At 46.4% G+C, this 20,004-nt stretch overlaps 1 protein-coding gene across 1 annotated transcript; it reads left to right on the top strand.

Moving 5' to 3' along the window:
- The first annotated feature begins 7,165 nt into the window (after positions 1-7,165).
- LOC310702036 (uncharacterized protein) lies at positions 7,166-15,939 on the top strand. Its single transcript, XM_083493663.1, is given in 7 exon segments — positions 7,166-7,809; positions 10,012-10,505; positions 10,697-10,778; positions 11,106-11,188; positions 12,522-12,648; positions 13,951-14,942; positions 14,945-15,939. Coding segments are annotated over 6 exon segments (1,740 nt in total). The 5' UTR covers positions 7,166-7,809; positions 10,012-10,103; the 3' UTR covers positions 14,999-15,939.
- Positions 15,940-20,004: the final 4,065 nt, after the last annotated feature.

Here is a 20,004-nt window from a genome sequence, read left to right as displayed (position 1 = left end):
GGGGTGCTGTTTCCGTTTGCTATTATGGTATTATGTCTCGTGTTGTTGTTGTTTTAGTATTGTAAACTGCCCTGTTCTCTTCGGGTGAAAGGCCGTATGGAAATGAAATAATATGGGTGTGGTTTTCAAAGAGTGGCTGCAATATAAGTGGGTAGCAAATCGCACAGCATACACACCATGATCTTGAGAGTAAAAATGATACCTTGCTATTCCAAAAACCTAGAAAGTGAGTGTGTTAATTTGCCACAGTGCCCACACTTGAAATAAAGTGACAAAGGAAGGGGATGCACATATCTAGCCCAAAGTATGCAGAACCGAAGTCTGGGAGCAGAGTTCTGTGGCTTTGGTCTGGGAGTTCTGCTCCCCCTGTCCACCTGCAAGGCTACAGCATCTCTCACAGTCCTCCTTTGCGTCCATTTCCAGCAAGGCATGAAGAAGGAGCTTTGAGCTACCCAACCATTGGCAATCTGGGATTTAAGTACTCTTCTGAGCCAATGATTTAAGTACTATTTTGAGCCAATGAATCCTTAAAGCGAAGGGGAGGGGGGTTGCCCTGGATGAGTGAAAGTTATAACACCTTTATTTCTGTGTACTATTCTTTATTTCCTACAAGTTCCTGTCTGTTTGCTATTCTGTTCACTTTGCTAAGTTTGAAGTTGAAAGTACATGACCCTGGTGAGAAATGATTGCTTATTATATAATATAGAATATATAGTAGACATAAAATATTTTATAATGAACCACCAACAATGAGAAGGGTATCTCCCCCTTAAGTCTTCCCAATCCCTTACGCCCTCCTAAATAGTATGAGTAAAACATTTGTTTTGCAAATGAAAACTATAGTGTGGTACTTACTCACAATGATCAAGTCTTGTCCTGGTTCTTCTCTGACACTCCCAGCTGAGCTTTTGAAAGCTTTCTTGACTAAATCACTAGCACTCCCAACGGGTTTACAGGTTACAAACAGCTGGTTCATGACAACACATAGCAGTTCACAGCTGGATGTAAATAAGATGTTGATCGAACACTTGACATGCTTCTTGTTCTTTCTTTTTGAAGAGTGAGGCTGGCAGTTCTAACCACATAATTTACATCTTCCTGGGAGTTATGGCAGGTCAGGGAAGGCAAGGGAAGCTGCTGAGGGAGCAAACATATTTCTGGGCTCTGTGGAAGTGTAGCCTTCAAGGAAAGAGCTGAGCCACACTTGTTCACATGAGGGTCTCCTCATTTAATGGGCTGCACTAGCAACTGGGGGAAGCTAGCAAACAATATAAAATAGGGTGGTCATATTCAGTGGCGTAGCGTGGGGGGTGCCAGGGGTGCCGGCCGCACCGGGCGCAACATTTGGGGGGGCGCATTTGGCCGGCCCCCCTCGAGGAAGCGGGAACCTCTCCAAGGCGGGAGAGACCTTCTCCCCGCGCCAGCCTTCGGATGGCTGTCCTGAAGACTTGTGGTGGGAGCAGTGGCGTAGCCACTGCCATTTGGAGAAGGGGCAATGCTCGGATCGGTTCCCTCTAGCCCTGATCTGGGCCCGGAAACGCTGCGACGGCAGATGCCTCCTTGAAATCAGCAGCAGCCCCGGCCCGATTCCCTTCTCCGCGCCCGGGCGTCATTCCCCTGTGCTGCCCGCCCCCCGGCAGGGAAAGTTGTGGCGTGATAATGGGGGTCACTATGAAAACCTCTCCCCGCGCCGACGGCTGCCGGCCTCGCAGCGCTTGCTGGCCCGCGGCTGCTCTTCTGGGCAGCACGATTTGCTTCCGATCGGGTTCCCTGTAAAACCCCAAGGCGGATCCAGTGGATCGGCGCCTTCTGCAGCGCCGACTCGCCCCGTCGGTTCCTTGCAGCCGCGACTCCGCCCCGTCACCCAGTCCAAGGATTCAAGGCTTTTTTTTTGGCGCTGGAGGCAGCGTCCTTTGCTCCCCCCGCCGTCTCCTAGCAACCCAAAATGCACCTGCCCTGAAATCTTCTCGTCCGAGATCAGGTGTTCCTGGAAGCTGCTTTCTGCATCCATCCCGTGAGTAACGATGCTGGCACGTGTGAAGGATAAAGAAGGCTCCTAGCGCAGGCTTCCAGACTGGGTGGGAGGGTTCACACTGTCGCCTATGTAACCAGGGTGAGGCTCCCCCTCAAGTAAATAAAAATAACTGAAATTGTAGAAATATTGTGACAGATTTTACTGAGCACTTGTAAAGGTAAAGATAAAGGGACCCCTGACCATTAGGTCCAGTCGTGACCGACTCTGGGGTTGCGGCGCTCATCTCGCTTTATTGGCCGAGGGAGCCGGTGTACAGCTTCTGGGTCATGTGGCCAGCATGACTCAGCCGCTTCCGGCGAACCAGAGCAGTGCACAGAAACGCCGTTTACCTTCCCGCCAGAACGGTACCTATTTATCTACTTGCACTCTGATGTGCTTTCAAACTGCTAGGTTGGCAGGAGCAGGGACCGAGCAACGGGAGCTCACCCCATCACGGGGATTCGAACCGCTGACCTTCTGATCAGCAAGTCCTAGGCTCTGTGGTTTAACCCACAGCGCCACCAGCGTCCCCTGCTGAGCACTTGAGGTCAACAGAAATTTAAAACAACTGTGATTGAGGCATTTCATTCCCAAACTGCTAGACCAGTGGTTTTCAGCCAGTGTGCCATGGCACCCTGGGGTGCCTTGAATGATGGTCATGGGTGCTGCAGGCAACACTGGTCTCTGTCCCTCCTTCCTTCCTTCCCTCCTCCTCGGATGCCCTCTCCTGTCTCTGCCTCCCAAAGGCTTGCACAGCTGTTTGTTGCAGCAGCCCTGCTGGCTATAAGCTCCACAAGAGAATGGTGCCTCTGGGAAGCCCCTCTCTTTGGGGCAGGGTTGGGGGGCAGTTCAGAGACCAGGGGCGGCAGCAGTGACTGGCCAGAGGACTCCCAAGGAGAGGGGAGAGGAGAGGGAGCCGAGGGAACAAGCCACAAGGGAGGGGGGGGTTGAAAAAGGGTGAGAGCCTGCAGGTAAGGTGTGATCTAACTGGGCTCCTGAGCCCCACAAGCAGTGCTTTTTTTCTGTGGGGACGCAGGGATACGCATACCCTTAAACATTTTGTGAATCTTTGTACTTCTGTCCATTTACAGTGGTACCTCGAGTTAAGTACTTAATTCGTTCCAGAGGTCCGTTCTTAACCTAAAACTGTTCTTAATCTGAAGCACCACTTTAGCTAATGGGGCCTCCTGCTGCCGCCGCGCAATATCTGTTCTCATCCTGAAGCAAAGTTCTTAACCCGAGGTACTATTTCTTGGTTAGCAGAGTCTGTAACCTGAAGCGTCTGTAACCCAAGGTACCACTGTACTGTATTTATTTTCCCCAATTTGAACTATAAAATGGTGATTTTCTTGAGTCAAAATGAGACTACCCCTAAACATTTTTTTTAGGAAAAAAGAGCACTGCCCACAGGTGTGCCACAGAAAGAATGTAGTTGGCTAAGGGAGCTGTGGACTCAAAAAGGTTGAAAACCTCTGTGCTAGACAGAGCCAAACAGAGGATGATGACTGGCGGTGTCACCAATTGCAGAGGGGGGGGGGGCTAGGGATTCAGTTGCATAGATCCTAATTCAGATTCCACAAATAAGGTTGGTAAAGATGTAAAAAGAGTTTGCTGGATCATGCCAGAGACCCCTCTAGTCCAGTGTCCTGTTTTCACAGAGGCCAACCAGATGCAGAGCATAGCCTTTGTGGCTAGTAGTCATTGATAGCTTAATAATAATAATAATAATAATAATAATTATTATTATTATTATTTATTTATACCCCGCCCATCTGGCCAGGTTTCCTCAACCACTCTGGGCGGCTTCCAACAAAACATTAAAATACAATAGTCCGTTAAACATTAAAAGCTTCCCTAAACAGGGCTGCCTTCAGATGTCTTCTAAAAGTTTGGTGGTAGTTGTTCTCTTTGACATCTGGTGGGAGGGCGTTCCACGGGGCGGGTGCCACTACTGAGAAGGCCCCCTGCCTGGTTCCCTGTAACTTGGCTTCTCGCAGCGAGGGAACCACCAGAAGGCCCTCCATCAATTTACCTCCTGTGGGACATGTTCCATAGCTCAATTGGGCACTGCATGAAGTACAGGACTTTTTTTACCTGTCCTGAATCTTCCGGCAGCTTCACTTGATGTCCAGGAGTTCTGGTGTTATGAGAGACGGAGGTGGGGGGAAATATCCATCCACTTTCCCTGCAAGGCATGCCTTTGTAGACGTCTATCATGCCACCTCTTATCGGTATGTAAACTAAAACATCCAAAATGCTGCAATCTTTCCTTACAGGGGAGTTACTCCACATCCATGATAATTTTTTATTGCACTTAAAAGCAAAATAAAATTGCACATTTATTTGATATTAAAGCAAATCATAACAATACATTTCACAACGCAGAGTACTAACCACTATACGAAACAAAATCAAAAGTTGCACTAAGGCTTTGTCCAATGCCATAATACCACAGAACAAACAGCCACTCCAATTCTCATTCTGCCATCACTGTCATGTTGGCTCCAATCGGCACCCAGCTACCAATGTTGTTTACTAGACATTTTCAATCATGTCCACAGAAAAGTCTGTGACGATGATGGCATTAAATTACCTTGTTCTTCTTCAACAAAAGAGAAAAAGGAGACCAAGTTGTGTCAAACTATCTTTTTACATGATAGTTTTGATTGCCCTTGTTTGTACCTTTTCCAAGTCTGCAAAATCCTGGATTTGAAACTCTTTGCCACAAACTTGCTTACCCAAAAGCAGTAAGGAAAGTGATGGGAAAATTCAGTGGGAAGTGGGATAACCAGTGGCGTAGCGTGGGGGGTGCAGGGGGGCCCGGCCGCACCGGGCGCAACATCTGGGGGTTAGGGTTAGGGGGCGCAAATCCACGGGTTAGGGGGTGCAAATCCACAGGTTAGGGGGCGCAAATTACTTGCCTTGCCTCGGGTGCTGACAACCCACGCTACGCCACTGGTCATATTTCAAAAAGTGAAAATCCGGACACAAAAATTGTTGAGCTCTTTTTTTTCTTTTTGGCCAAAGTTTTTGAGCTATTTTTAAGGAAAATAACCCTCAACAACACTGCTGACATGGGTTGCCGTACATTCGGATTTTCCCGGACTTTTTTTTTCTTCTCTCCGCAATTTTTGCCCAGACACTGCTTCCAACTGCAGTATTTTGGCTATGTCCAGGATATAGAGTGCAAAAGAGAAGAAGGAAGGTTGAAGAAGGGTAATGGGGAAGTCAGAGGTACAGAAATGAGAGTGGTTTGGAGGAAAATGCTGTTGATTTGGTTTGTCTCCTGCTGAAATGGGAGACTCCAAGCTGGGAGGGAGAAGACGGGTACATCTTACTGACTTTTGATGGTTAATAATACAGTGGTGCCTCGCAAGACGAAATTAATTCGTTCCGTGAGTTTTTTCGTCTAGCGAATTTTTCATCTTGCGAAGCACGAAATCCCATAGGAATGCATTGAAATTCAATTAATGCGTTCCTATGGTCAAAAAAAGTCCAAACAAAGCCATATTTGGTACAAGAGTTTATTAAGTGCTCTTTAAAGTCACACATACTGTAAAGAGCATTTCAAAAATTGAAGGAACAATAAATTCAAAAATTGAAGGAACAATAAAAATCATAAAAATTCAGAAAAAAACCACACAACCTTACAGATTCTTGCAAACCCCTCCTCAACTGTTCCCCCAGCCACCCAACACACAGAAATTCAAATCCAGAATTTTTTTTAAAAAAACAGCAGAGTGGCCCAATAGTCACAAAAAATCATAAAAATGCAGGAAAAAAACACACAAGCTTCCAGATTCTTGCAAACCCCTCCCCAACACCAAGTCCTTGAATTCCAAACACCCCAACCCAAAATCCAAAAAAAGTTTTAAAAGTTTAACTTACCAAATGGCTGCAAAAGAAGTTTTGGAAAAGCTTCAAAAATCACCAAAGTCTTCAAAAACCTCAAAAAAGGCTACCACACCGCGTGCTATAAGTTGCTCCTCGAAGTCAAGTTGCAACTGCACCTCTTCAAGCAATGCACCCTGTATTACTGTAACGGTTTTAAGAAAAAGGAAACAAACTTGCAAGCCCATAGGGAAATTCGTCTTGCGAAGTAGCTCAAAAACCGCAAAACCCTTTCGTCTAGCAAGTTTTTCGTCTTGCGAGGCATTCGTCTTGCGGGGCACCACTGTAATTTTATTATTTGTACCCTACCCATCTGACTGGACTGTCCCAGCCACCCTGGGTGGCTTCCAACATATATAAAAAGCATCAAAAAAACATTGCAAGTTAATAATAATAATGTTATTTATTAGGAGGACCCTACCTTCTCCATATTCCCACACCTCTTTCCCTTTTGCTCTTAAAATCCACTCTTATGAATGCCTGTGAGGCCCGTCCCCAGGATCCATGTCCCCCTCTCCCAGTCTGGGGAGTCCATCCTCTGTGCCAGATTCCCATTCAGTCCCAGATTCACCCCAGCCCAGCCCCCTAAGACCATTTCCATGGTCTTCCAATTCCAGCTCCCTAGCCTCCCCCCACACTTTCAGAGGACTCATGGTAGATCAGAGAAAGGGGAAGAAGGCTGCTCAAGGAGCAAACATGCTTTCTGAAAGTGTGGCCTTCAAGGAAACGGTTGAGCCACAACCCCACATGTCGTTCAAATCATTTAATTCCCATTTAATCGGCCGTGCCAGCACTTGGGGGAAGCTAGTCAGGAATATGAAAAGATAACCCAGGGTGTAGAGGGCAAAAGAGGAGGATGAGGAGGAGACAAGACACATCTTGTTGACTTTTGAGGGTTTGGAGGACCCTGCCGTATTCTCTGTCCCCACACCTATATCCCTTCCGCTCTTAGAATCCAGTTCAGTTCATTTTAACCCTTAGAACCAAGCAGAAAAATAAAGTATTTTTGTCATGCTGTAGCTCCATTTAAATCCATGGGACTTTAAAACAATCCTGTGGTGCCTTAAAAGACCAACCAATTTATTCTGGCAGAAGCTTTTGTGGCCTATATTCAACAGAGGTGTGAAATGCTACCCTCAGTTATATGTATACTCAAGTTTTGGAGCAGAAGGGTTGTCAGTTGAATAAAGGAATGAAATACAGAAAAGTGTATATGGTGATAATTATGTTGTTCACAGTGTTTATTCACACAGAGAGACGAAGTCCAGATTAACTTATCCCACTGATGCCAAAGAGACCAAAATTTGACTACCTCTAGATCTAATAATCTTTCAAACGGTATTTTTCACTGGAAAGTGAACTGCTGGAAGAATATATTTTTGGAGCGCAAGGACACATTTGTCATCTGAAAGCAAGACCGGTGTAGATCTGTGCTCCAGCACAATTCTCAAAACAATCACATGAAATTAAAAAAGTGAAATGTATTGGAAGTTCATATAAGGATGTAGCGTCGCTTCAAAGGGCGCAGTAACTTTGCTGGCGTTTGCTGCATCTAAAGAGGAGTCTGGCAGGTGGTCACCGTCCCTGTGCTGAAAGAAAGGTCACTAAACCCAGCCCCTAAACCGCCAAACTACTTTGGGAAGGGAAAAAAAGCTTCCCCGAAACTCTCAAAATAACAAAACAATCCTAGGGGGGGGAATCAACAGCGCCCCCTATTGGGTCTAGTAAACAACGTCAGCTGCGTGGCTTTCTAAGGGTTAAGGAGAACTGAACTGGCTTCCTAGAGAGGAAGGAACTCGGAGAGAAGGGAAGGGAGCGGAGTCCTCCAGGGCACTACATGCCCCCACTCCATAGTCCTTCCTGCCTGGTTTTGGACTTGAAGGTGGGAGATCATCTGGGATTTGGTAAGTCGACCCACACTCTATTTTGTGCATTTGGGGGGAGGGTGCAGCTGATCCATCCAGGGGACCCCCAAGCCCTCAAATCAGGGAGCGCAGATTCCCGCCCTGCAAAGCCAAATTTTGAAACGTTGGGAGAGGCTGCAAAGCTGGTCCGAAACATTTAGCTGACCTAAGCAGAATGCATTTTCAATTATTGCTCCCTATTAGTGAGGACCAGATCCAAGACAGACGGTTCCTTTGCTTCTGCTTCCAGGATCTGGGAAATAGGATTGTCTGCAAGGCAACGAACCTTTAATAATAATAATAATAATAATAATAATAATAATAATAATAATAATAATAATAGTAGTAGTTTATTTGTACCCCGCCCATCTGACTGGATTTCCCCAGCCACTCTGGGCGGCTTCCAACAAAGATTAAAAATACATTAAACTTCCCTGAACAGGGCTGCCTTCAGATGTCGTCTTCTAAATGTCAGGTAGTTGTTTATCTCTTTGACATCTGATGGGAGGGTGTTCCACAGGGAGGGCACCACTACCGAGAAGGCCCTCTGCCTGGTTCCCTTTAGCTTTGCTTCTCGCAATGAGGGAACCGCCAGAAGGCCCTCGCGCTGGATCTCAGTGTCCAGGTAGAACGATGGGGGTGGAGACGCTCCTTCAGGTATACTGGACCAAGGCCGTTTAGGGCTTTAAAGGTCAGCACCAACACTTTGAATTGTGCTCGGAAACGTACTGGGAGCCAATGTAAGTCTTTCAAGACTGGTGTTATGTGGTCGCCCCCAGTCACCAGTCTAGCTGCCGCATTCTGGATTAGTTGTAGTTTCCGGGTCACCTTCAAAGGTAGCCCCACATAGAGCGCATTGCAGTAGTCCAAGCGGGAGATAACTGGAGCATGCACCACTCTGGCGAGACAGTCTGCGGGCAGGTAGGGTCTCAGCCTGCATAACAGATGGAGCTGGTAGACAGCTGCCCTGGATGCAGAACTGACCTGCGCCTCCATGGACAGCTGTGAGTCCAAAATGACTCCCAGGCTGCGCACCTGGTCCTTCATTCTTAGCATAGGCTGAGTTCCAAGAGGTATCAGGGGTAAGGAGTTATTTAGCACCCACCCACAAATTACTCCATAAAGGTGCTTGCAGAAAGCAGCTTCTTCCTGATCTCAGGCCAGCAGGAAATTGGCATTCTTGTTTCTAGGATGAAATGTGCACTAAATGAGAGGAGGAGGAGACTGCAGCTCTTTAGGACCCCAAAGGAATCCTAAGTATTAGCTAGTTTCCAAATGCAGCTGCGGCTTCCTTCATAATTTCAATACACAGGGAGGCAGGGAGGAACCAAACTAACACCTCTGACATTTCAGTGCTCAGGTGAAATCATCTCACAGGCTGAGGAAGAGGCTGCAAGTCTCACATGGAAGAATGCTGGGGCTCAGTAGTGGTCCATGGCCCATAGTTTGAGAGCTGCTGGCTCCTGCCAACCTAGCAGTTCAAAAGCTCGGCAGTGCAAGTAAATAAACAGGTACCGCTGTGGTGGGAAGGTTAGGTGGCGTTTCCGTGTGCTCTGGTTTCTGTCACGGTGTCCCGTTGCACCAGAAGCGGTTTAGTCACACTGGCCACATGACCTAGAAAGCTATCTGTGAACAAGCGCCAGCTCCCTCGGCCTGAAAGGGAGATGAGCACCACAACCCCATAGTTGAATTTGAACGGACATTATTATTATTATTATTATTATTATTATTATTATTATTATTAATACACCGCCCATCTGGCTGGGCTTCCCCAGCCACTCTGGGCAGCTTCCAACAAAATATTAAAATACAGTAATGCATCAAACATTAAAAGCTTCCCTAAACAGGGCTGCCTTCAGATGTCTTCTAAAAGTCTGGTAGTTATTGTTCTATTTGACATCTGGCGGGCGTTCCACAGGGCGGGTGCCACTACCGAGAAGGCCTCTGCCTGGTTCCCTGTAACTTGGCTTCTTGCAGTGAGGGAACCGCCAGAAGGCCCTTGGCGCTGGACCTTAGTGTCCAGGTAGAACAATGGGGGTGGAGACGCTCCTTTAGGTGTACTGGACTGAGGCCTTAACCCTCCAAGTCTCCTTTACCTTTTTTTTTTAAGCTATTGAGACCCATCCACCTTTGCTCAGGGAACATTCTTCCTATTCTGACAACGAAGCAATTTTACAGAAGAACAATGTCTTGGCCTTCTAGGACTTGCTAGCACCTCTCATTAGGACAGACAGAAATTGGCAGAGGAGCAACGGAGTTCCTGTCAACCTCTTGGAGACTTCCTGGGAGCACCGATGGAGGAGGAAGATTCCAGAGGACTTGAAGCAGGAAGTGGCCGGGATGCCATCGAGACTGGGAGCAGTAGAGGATTCTGGGAGAACACAGGAACTAAGGACGCCCTCATCTCGTACGTTCAGCCCCAGTGTTTCAGGCATTTCCTTTACCAGGAGGCCAAAGGGCCTCGGGAGGTTTGCAGCCAACTCCACCATCTTTGCCATCAGTGGCTAAAGCCAAATCAACACACAAAGAAGGAGATCCTGGACCTGGTGATCTTGGAGCAGTTCCTGACTGTCCTTCCATCAGAGATGGAGAGCTGGGTGAGGGAATGTGGAGCGGAGACCAGTTCCCAGGCGGTGGCCCTGGTGGAAGGTTTCCTCCTGAGCCAGGCAGAGGAGAAGAAGCAGGAAAACTGGCAGGTGAGTGCTCCAATCTAGAAAGCAGCAAGAACTTCAAATGTGATTGAGGGTACCTCAAAATTCGCTACTAATTGCAACATTTTTTGAAAGCTTCCAAGGATATACAGTAACCCTTAAGGTTTCTGCTTCTTGTAATGCCTTTTCTAATTTTTCTCCCCATTCCATGTTTTGAATTTTTATTGCCGTTCCAGGGGAAGGTTCTGTTTGCAGAGATGAGCAATGATTTCTCTGATAATGAGAGGACTCCATCAGATACCAGAAAGCACCCACTGGGTAAGCATTGCAGAAATCTATCCCAGTTTGCCTTCCGTGTTTAATTGCAAAATACTTCCATGGGCTCCTTTAGTGTTTGGAGCAGAAGGTACTTCTCTCTAGCCTTTTCCATAGCTCAAAACAACATTTCCCTGTTTTTAAATGTGGGGACATGCAAGTTGAGTTGCGGACAAAAGCCCAAAGCGGGAGAGATGCATTTCCACACTCCTGAAATATAAAATTGGAATAAAAAACTCAACAGATGAGACTATTTCTAAAGCCTGTTTGTAGTTAGACATGCAATGCTTAACCTCTGAGACAAGCTTTCCATCAACTTGTCTTTCACAGGTGATGGGATGATGCTGGGAAGATCTCTTCAGCCATATTCTCTTCACAAAGGAGGGGAATCAGCTTCTGTGGTAACAGATCAGGTAGTGGGGCAAATCAGTGGGGGGGAGAGAGGCTGGGGGCAGCCAAATTGCCTCTGTCCTCGCCTCTCTGAGCCAGAATCAATTTTCTTTCACTTTCCTTCTTTGAAATGTGAGCTGAACGAAAGCTTTGAAAGCCACTCAAGGAAACTTTAAATCCTGAGAATGAGGAACAGCTACCACGCGGGTGTCCCTGTGGTCTAAACCACAGAGCCTAGGGCTTGCCGATCAGAAGGTCGGCGGTTCGAATCCCTGCGACGGGGTGAGCTCCTGTTGCTCGGTCCCTGCTTCTGCCAACCTAGCAGTTCAAAAGCACAGCAAAGTGCAAGTAGATAAATAGGTACCGCTCCAGCGGGAAGGTAAACGGTGTTTCCGTGCGCTGCTCTGGTTCGCCAGAAGCGGCTTAGTCATGCTGGCCACATGACCCGGAAGCTGTATACCAGCTCCTTCAGCCAGTAAAGCGAGATGAGCGCCACAACCCCAGAGTCATCCACAACTGGAGCTAACGGTCAGGGGTCCCTTTACCTTTACCTCGCCTTAACTATCCTTTTAGATGCAGCCAGAATTGTTTCTTAGTAGTAGCAGTGCTACGTATGAATTTAAATAACACTTAATGCTAAGGTTAGCTTCTAAACAGCTGACAAAGTAGAAAAAGCAGTTACAGAAATGAAACAATTCCATTGAAACATTAAAATAAACACCCATAATTACCGTATTTTTCGTCCCATAGGGCACACGGGCCCATAGGACGTACCTAGTTTTTTGGGGGGGGAATAAGGGGGGGGAATTTATTTTCCCCCCAGGCGCAGGGCTGGGGCGGGGGAAGCCCGAGCTTCCCCCGACCCCAGCCCCCAGAACAGGCAGCTCTCCACAAAGCGGTGGGAGAGCTGCGCGACTTCACGCAGCTTTCCCACCACTTGCCGAGAGCTGTGTGAAGCCCGAAGCCTGGGGGGCGCTGAGCTCAGCGCCCCCCAGGCTTCTGGGTCCAGGCAGCTCTCCGCAAGCGGTAGGAGAGCTGCGCGACTTCGCGCAGCTCTCCCACTGCTTGCGGAGAGCTTCCTGAAGCCTGGAGAGCGAGAGGGGTCGGTGCGCACCGATCCCTCTCGCTCTCCAGGCTTCAGCAAAAGCCTGCATTCGCCCCATAGGATGCACACACATTTCCCCTTCATTTTTGGAGGGGAAAAGGTGCGTCCTATAGGGCGAAAAATACGGTAAATTGTACAAAAAAAATTATGCCATTAAAGCAACACAACAGTTTATAGACAATGGACAACCTGGTAATGAGCTGTCTCTGGTGAGCTATCTCTAAGGTGGAAATATTTCCTTTTTATTTTAGGGTTCAGCATCCTTTGAGGAAGTGGCTGTGCATTTCACAGATGAGGAGTGGGTGCTGCTGGATCCTGACCAGAGAGCTCTGCATAAGGAAGTCATGGAGGAGACCTGTAGGATGATGGCCTCTCTCAGTAAGGATGTCTGTTTTATCTCTCTTATGAAAGTCAGGTGTTTATATGTGTGATGAACCTACAACATTGTGCTGGAATTCAGCAGCAGCACCTACGGCATGTAGTATTCTAACGCCTCTGCAGTTAACCTCAAATGGAAGATGGTATATTGTTTTGTCTCTGAATATGATTCCTCCAGTTTCCCCCTTCTAAACAATCAGCAAAGTGGTTTTGACTGCTCTAACCATTGGTCAGTCTTGCCCAGTGTTGTCTCCTCTGGCTGACAGCATCCCTCCAAAGTTCCATGCCAGCACATTGAAGAGTTCCATCTAAGATCTGTTAGATGAGCAAGGGGAACTGGATCTGGCTGGTGAGGCGGATAGTTCCCTGCTCTATGCATAAGCCAACTTTGACAGGTAGTCATTCATATCTGTCTATCAATCTTCTGATGACATTATGACATCAGGTGGCAATTAGAAAGGGGGGAATTCAAAGCCCCCTTGAAGGCCAGCTTTCAGAGCCAATCAGCTGATCAGTGTGGAAAATCCTTTCACATTTACCTGGGGGTTTCTAAAACACCCTAATGCAGCTGATCTTAGTTTGGGCAGATCAGCTGATCAGTGCAGAGAAGGGAGCTGTTGCGTTTCTGACCGCGGCCCAGGAAAGTATAAAGACAAGGAAAAGTTTCTTACCATCCTTTTTTATTTCAATCTTTACAGAGAGGCTATAGAACCCAGACTCTTAGATATTGGTGTTGTCCTGAGTGATTCTCCACCCCCGTCTCTCCCACTTCCTCATTCGTCACTTCTACGGGTGCTGCTACGTGCCCTCTGTCTTTGAGCTCTTTGCTCTCCTACTTTTAAGGCTCGCCGGGTTCTGTGAGATGGTGGGTCTGGAATGCTTTCTAATGACAACGTGTCAGCTGGGTGTTGTTCCAGCTATCCCATGATTTCCCAGCTTTTCCACTCATCTACCTCTGAGCTGCTACCTCCCTCAAACCCCTGTTGCAAATCTGTACTATCTCCCTCTTCCTCCCCCCTGGAAGGGTCCTGACAGGAGCCTTACTTGCGAAGGAGCAGTCAGGAGTGCATTTTAAGCAGCCAGCTGGTTGTGGGGAGTCACATATTTTCGTCTCCGCACTAGGAAGTCATAGCTCTGGGGTTAACAGCCTCTCAGTCCACCTTAGGACCCCTGCCAGAAAGATCTGCCTCACATCAAAGTCCCTTCAGTTCTTCCATTTTTACAACTGTTCCTTGGCATTGCTCAATAATTTGGAACCCAGTTTCATCCTAAGGCTCTAATCAGTTTCTGTCTTCATTGCAGAAGGTGATGAATTGGAAACCAAGAATAAAGGAGACCACGATAATGTCTACGCAGTGAGGGAGCAGAAGGTAAATTTGGAGAGTGGAGAGAGATTCAGCCAGAGGTCCCAACAAAAAACTGATGGTGGGAAGAAACAGTATCAGTGCTTGGAATGTGGAAAAAACTTTAGCAGGAAGTCAAATCTCACTAGGCATGAAATAATTCATTCAGAAGAGAAACCGTATCTATGCTTCTACTGTGGTAAGAGCTTTAAAAGAAGCACAGACTTCCTTAAACACCAAACATTTCACACAGGGGTAACACCTTATCAGTGCTTGGAATGCGGAAAGTGCTTAAGTCGAAACAACCGTCTCGCTTCCCATCAAAGAATTCATACAGGGGAGAGGCCATATCCATGTTTGGAATGTGGGAAGAGCTTCAGTATGAGTGACAGCCTGACTACACATCAAAGGATTCATACAGGGGAGAAACCATATCAGTGCTTGGAATGTGGAAAGAGCTTCAATTTAAAGCATAATCTCACTTCCCATCAGACACTTCACACAGGGGAAAAGCCATTTCAGTGCTTGGATTGCGGAAAGAGCTTCTCTCGGAAGGACCGCCTCACTTTCCATCGAAGAATTCATACAGGGGAGAAACCCTATCAGTGCTTGGAATGTGGGAAGAGCTTCAGTTTAAAGGTAAATCTCACTTCCCATCAAACACTTCACACAGGGGAAAAACCATATCCATGCTTGGAATGCGGAAAGAGCTTCAGGTTGAAGCAAACTCTCGCTTCCCACCAGACTCTTCACACGGGGGAAAAGCCGTATCAGTGCTTGGAATGTGGGAAGAGCTTCAGGTTAAAGCAAATTCTCACTTCCCATCAAACGCTTCACACAGGGGAGAGACCATTTCAGTGCTTGGAATGCGGAAAGCGCTTCAGCCGGAGCTACCATCTCACGGCTCATCAAAGAATTCATAACGGAGAGAAGCCGTATCGGTGCTTGGAATGTGGACGGAGCTTCAGTCAGAGGGCCTATCTCACTTCCCATCAAGCAAAGCATGATGGAATCAAACTGTGAAAGGAATAAATGCTGGCAAGTCATAGGTCCAGACAGGGCTGTGTTGCATGGTGTCCATCTGAATGCACTGAATGTGTCCAGCTCTCACATATATCTCTGTACCTTTGGTGATGAGTTCTGCTCTCCCCACAAATAACCTCTACCAGCAAGGCTACAACATCTCTCTCAGTCCTTCTTTTCGTCCATTTCCAGCAAGGCATGAAGAAGGGTATTCCATTGGAGCTTTGAGCTACTCAACCAATGAAAATCTGGGATTTAAGTACAGTGGTACCTCGGGTTACAGACGCTTTAGGTTGCAGGCGCTTCAGGTTACAGACTCCGCTAACCCAGAAATAGTACTTCGGGTTAAGAACTTTGCTTCATGATGAGAACAGAAATTGTGCTCCGGTGGCGCGGCAGCAGCGGGAGGCCCCATTCGCTAAAGTGGTACCTCAAGTTAAGAACAGTTTCAGGTTAAGAATGGACCTCCAGAACGAATTAAGTTCTTAACCTGAGGTACCACTGTACTATTTTGGGCCAATGTATCCTTACGGGGAAGGGAGGGTCTCCCTGCATGAGTGAGGTTCATAATGCCTTTATTTCATTGCACCATTGTTTCCTACAAGTCCCTCTAGGTTTACTATTCTGTTCATATTTCTAAGTTTGAAGTTGAAAGGAGATGCCCCTGGTTAGAAATGACAGAATGGTTATCTTTCCTGTTTCCTGTATTTTTCCTGTTTCTTGAGTTTTTCTTTGGAGAACGCTAATATTGACCCTGGAGATCTCCATTCTTTCTTTTAATAGGAAAGATACAGTGCTGTATAGGGAAGCTTTTAAATGTGTAACATTTTATTATGCTTTAAAATATGTTGGAAGCCACCCAGAGTGGCTGGGGCAACCCAATCAGATGGACGGGCTATAAATAATAAAAAGTATTATTATTATTTGTTAGTAATTAAACATTGCTGGCAACACACATTTAGTGTACATTTACCCTAAACTTCCAGGACCCATCCCAGGTCATGATTTGTAGAGATGATTTGTGTCATGATAGCTGTACATTTCTCAGAACGAATCCTCACTGAATTCAATGTAATCTACAGATAATTGTGTCCAGAATTGCAGGCTGAATAGGCTAATTGCAGGACTTTTAACAAAGTACCCATCCAATTCTAGGACTATGGGAAAAGAATTCCCCCAGGACCCAGCTTATTTACTCCTATGTCTTATTTCCAGAAAGTGAAATAAAATAGAGAGATATTTAATGGACTGGGACCTGGGAGATCAGGGTTAAATTCTAGTGGAGGCACAAGCTGTTTTGGAGTTGTAGTCCACTTGGTCAGATGAATCATTCTTGATAATCCATGAAAGACTATGCAGTACTGCGTTATCCTTCTATTTATTGATACCCTGCCTTTCCCCCTTATGGGACTCAAGGCAGTTTGTGGATAAGAACAAGAACGGCTAAAACAGAAAAGAACCATCTTTTCTTTAAAACAATTGTTAAACCATAAAAAATAATGACAGCAAGAACAGCACAGCAGCAGCCCTTTCATTCAAAGCAGTCAGTTCCCCAAAGTGTTGGAACAAGAAAGTTCTCACCTGCTGGATGAAGGGAGTTGACTTTTTGAGTGTTTGGAGGGTTTTACACGCTTCTCTCCCCAATCCCAACCCCACAAATGTCCCTACAGCTGTTAGAATCCAGCTCAGTTCATTTTAAACCTTAGAATCCAGAGGAATAAATAAAATTACAGTGGAACCTTGATTGTCGAACGCAATCCGTTCCAGAAGACCGTTAGACTTCTGAACTGTTTGACAACCAAGGCGCAATTGCCGGTCGGCAAATTCCTTTTTAAAAACGGAGAAATGTGCCTTGGAAGCCGTTTGACTTCTGAGGCGCATTCAGAAACGGAAGCATTCACTTCCGGGTTGTTGGCGTTCGGGTTCCGAATTGTTCGGGTTCCGAAGTGCTTGACAACTGAGGTTCCACTGTATTCAGACATGCTGCAGCACCACTGAAATCCAAAACATTCCAAAATGAGGTGTTTGGGAACCAAGGTTTGACACTCTCGTATGTGTGTGTGTATGTGTGTGATGTTTTGGAGCTATTTTTAAGGAAATTCACCAAAATCTAGACTTCTGACATGGATTGCTAGATTTTCCTGGACATTTGAGCAATTTCCACCCGTACACCGTTCCGACAGTCGTATTCCAACTATGTCCGGAAAATTCCAGACATATGGCAACCCTATTATGTATACACATGGTTTGGGGCAGAAGGGTTGTAAAATACAGAAGAGCACATATGGGGACACAATGGTATGGTGATAAGGTAAACGTAAAAGATAAAGGACCCTTGGACAGATAAAGTGACGGGTCAGGGTCTAATCCATACTCACACAAAACCCAGCTGCTGATGCCACTGATGCACTGGTATTGGTAAGTCAAGATTAATTTGCCCCATTTATGTCAATGGCACTAAAATGTGATTGACTTCCTCTCAATTCAACCTGATCAGTTATTAGAAGAAGCCCAGCCCTTTGGGACAAGAAATCTGAAGCATGAGAACCTGGGTTGTCACTCGGACTATGAGCACACCCTGCATTTAAAGCACATATTCCCCCCCCCAAACATCCAAAATATGAGGAGATTTCACCCCTCCCATACCCAAGAATCTCCTGACCATCTCCTGATGATCTCTGCTGACTCTCCACAGAGAAGAGGAGGCGTGTCCTGCCTATTAACTTATTCTGCCCAGCAACATATCTGTGTGTGTGAGAGAGAGTCAGTCAGTCAGTGTATCGGAGAGAGTGAGAGTGTTAGAGATCCTAGAGATTAGATTGCTGCTAAGAGCAGCTGCAGACTCTCAGTGTAGCATTGATTTATGCTCAGAATACTTAGCTCTGTATATAGTTTTGTACCATAGTTGTAGATATAGAATAAAAGGAAGATATTCTACAGAGCTGCTCTCCGAGTGGTTTATACTCTGCAAGACTCTGCAAAACTCTGCTGCACAACGACTGTATTATTGAGACAGTGAATCCGGTGCTCTCAGCTCTAAGCTGTGAGTCCACAGCACTGTGACCGTTTCCTGTGAGAAGGAGGTCTCTGGCGGTGCTACCCAGCTCGCCCAGCCCAGTCGGGGTTGAGGTGCAAGAGTCCAGTTGGTGCACTGGCTCTAGGGCGATGCTGACAGTTTACCCCTCACAGGCACAACTCCCGACACCTTCCAGAAACTACGCTTCCCGGGTAAAAATGCACTTTAGATGTATTTGGCATGTGCTCAAAGCTCCCCTGCGTGGGTCAGAGCATGATCCACCCCCTTTGAGAGGCACAGAGGGAGCTGATCCTGCTCCTTGGCCTTCCCTCTCCACCTGGTTTTCTCAACAGGCAACACCAAGGATTGAACCCTGGAGCTTCTGAATGGGAAGGACTTTCCCTTCCAGCTGCTGCTGAGCTACAGGCAGTCCTGCTGCATAGCTTTCTAAGGGTTAAGGGGAACTGAACTGGTCTCCTAGAGAGGAAGGGAAGGGGGTGGAGTCCTCCAGGGCAGTGCATCCCCCCCCCCCCAAAATCCTTCCTGCCTGGCTTTGGACTTGGGGGGTGGGAGGTGGGAAGGTGGCCTCTGTCTCTCCCAAGATCCCATCAAGGGGTCCTCAGAGATTTGGTAAGTCAACCCCCCCCCCTATTGTGCATTTTTGGGGAGAGTCCAAGGTCTTCTTTGGGGGAGGGTGCAGATGATCCATCCAGGGGACACCCCCCCCCCAGTAAGGAGCTCAGATTCTGTCCCTCTGCAAAATCAAGAAGCTCCCTACTGTTATAAGGTCTCACATATAATAAATCATATGTTCAGATGTCCTAGATCTGGAAGGGCATAGTAATGCTTTTGGGTGGCATGCATATCTTTGGTACGACAAGGCAAAGTCTCATAAACTGTTTAAAAACCATATTGTCAGGAAAGCTCTATTCATTGTCTGGACTAAATACAAGGACTTATTTGAAAGTAAGACCCCGAGGTGGTTATCACCGGTGGAGGCTAAGGCTATAAAATTACGTAATATGGAGAGTGGCTGGTTGAAATATTGTGAGATAATTGAAAGAGATGGTGATACTTGGAGGTTGCAGAGTTTTGAAAAACTGAAAGGAAAGGTGCGAGACTGGTTTCACTATGCCCAAATTTTAGAGACTTTTAAAAAAGACAAAAAAATTGGTTTCCAGGTGGAAAAATCAAAACTAGAGACAGAATTACTTGAACCTAAGACGAAAGTGCTTTCAAGAATGTATAACTTGCTGCTTAAGTGGAACACTCAAGATGAGATAGTTAAATCAGCTATGATAAAATGGGCACAAGACATTGGGTACAACATTATGTCTGAAGACTGGGAAAGGTTGTGGACCACCGGTATGAAATTCACGGCATGTAGTGCCTTAAAGGAAAACATTATGAAAATGGTATACAGGTGGTACATGACCCCAGTCAAACTTGCAAAGATATATCATTTGTCTGACAATAAATGTTGGAAATGTAAGGAGGCTGAAGGAACTTTTTTTCACCTCTGGTGGACATGCCCGAGGGTGAAGGCTTTTTGGGAAATGATCTATAACGAGTTGAAAAAGGTGTTTAAATACACCTTTTACAAGAAACCAGAGGCCTTCCTCCTGGGCATTGTGGGCCAGAGAGTGTTAAAAAAAGATAGAACCTTCTTTTTATATGCAACTACAGCAGCAAGAATTCTTATAGCCAAATATTGGAAGGCACAGGAGCTACCCACGCTGGAAGAATGGCATTCGCAGCTGATCGACTACATGGAATTAGCTGAAATGACAGGCAGAATCCGAGATCTGGGAGAAGACGCAGTGGAAGAGGACTGGAAAAAATTTAAGGACTATTTACAAAAACATTATAAGTTATATGAATGTTGAGAATTTGCTAAGTGTTCTGGAAAAACATGCTTCAGTATTGAAATTGGTAAACGTTGGAAATTAAGTTAAGATTTGGAAATGTATAAAT

This window comes from Podarcis liolepis (assembly GCF_965112155.1).
Source record: "Podarcis liolepis genome assembly, chromosome: 2".
In the NCBI taxonomy this organism is placed as follows: Eukaryota; Metazoa; Chordata; class Lepidosauria; order Squamata; family Lacertidae; genus Podarcis; species Podarcis liolepis.
This window is presented reverse-complemented; position numbering and strand designations above follow the sequence as displayed.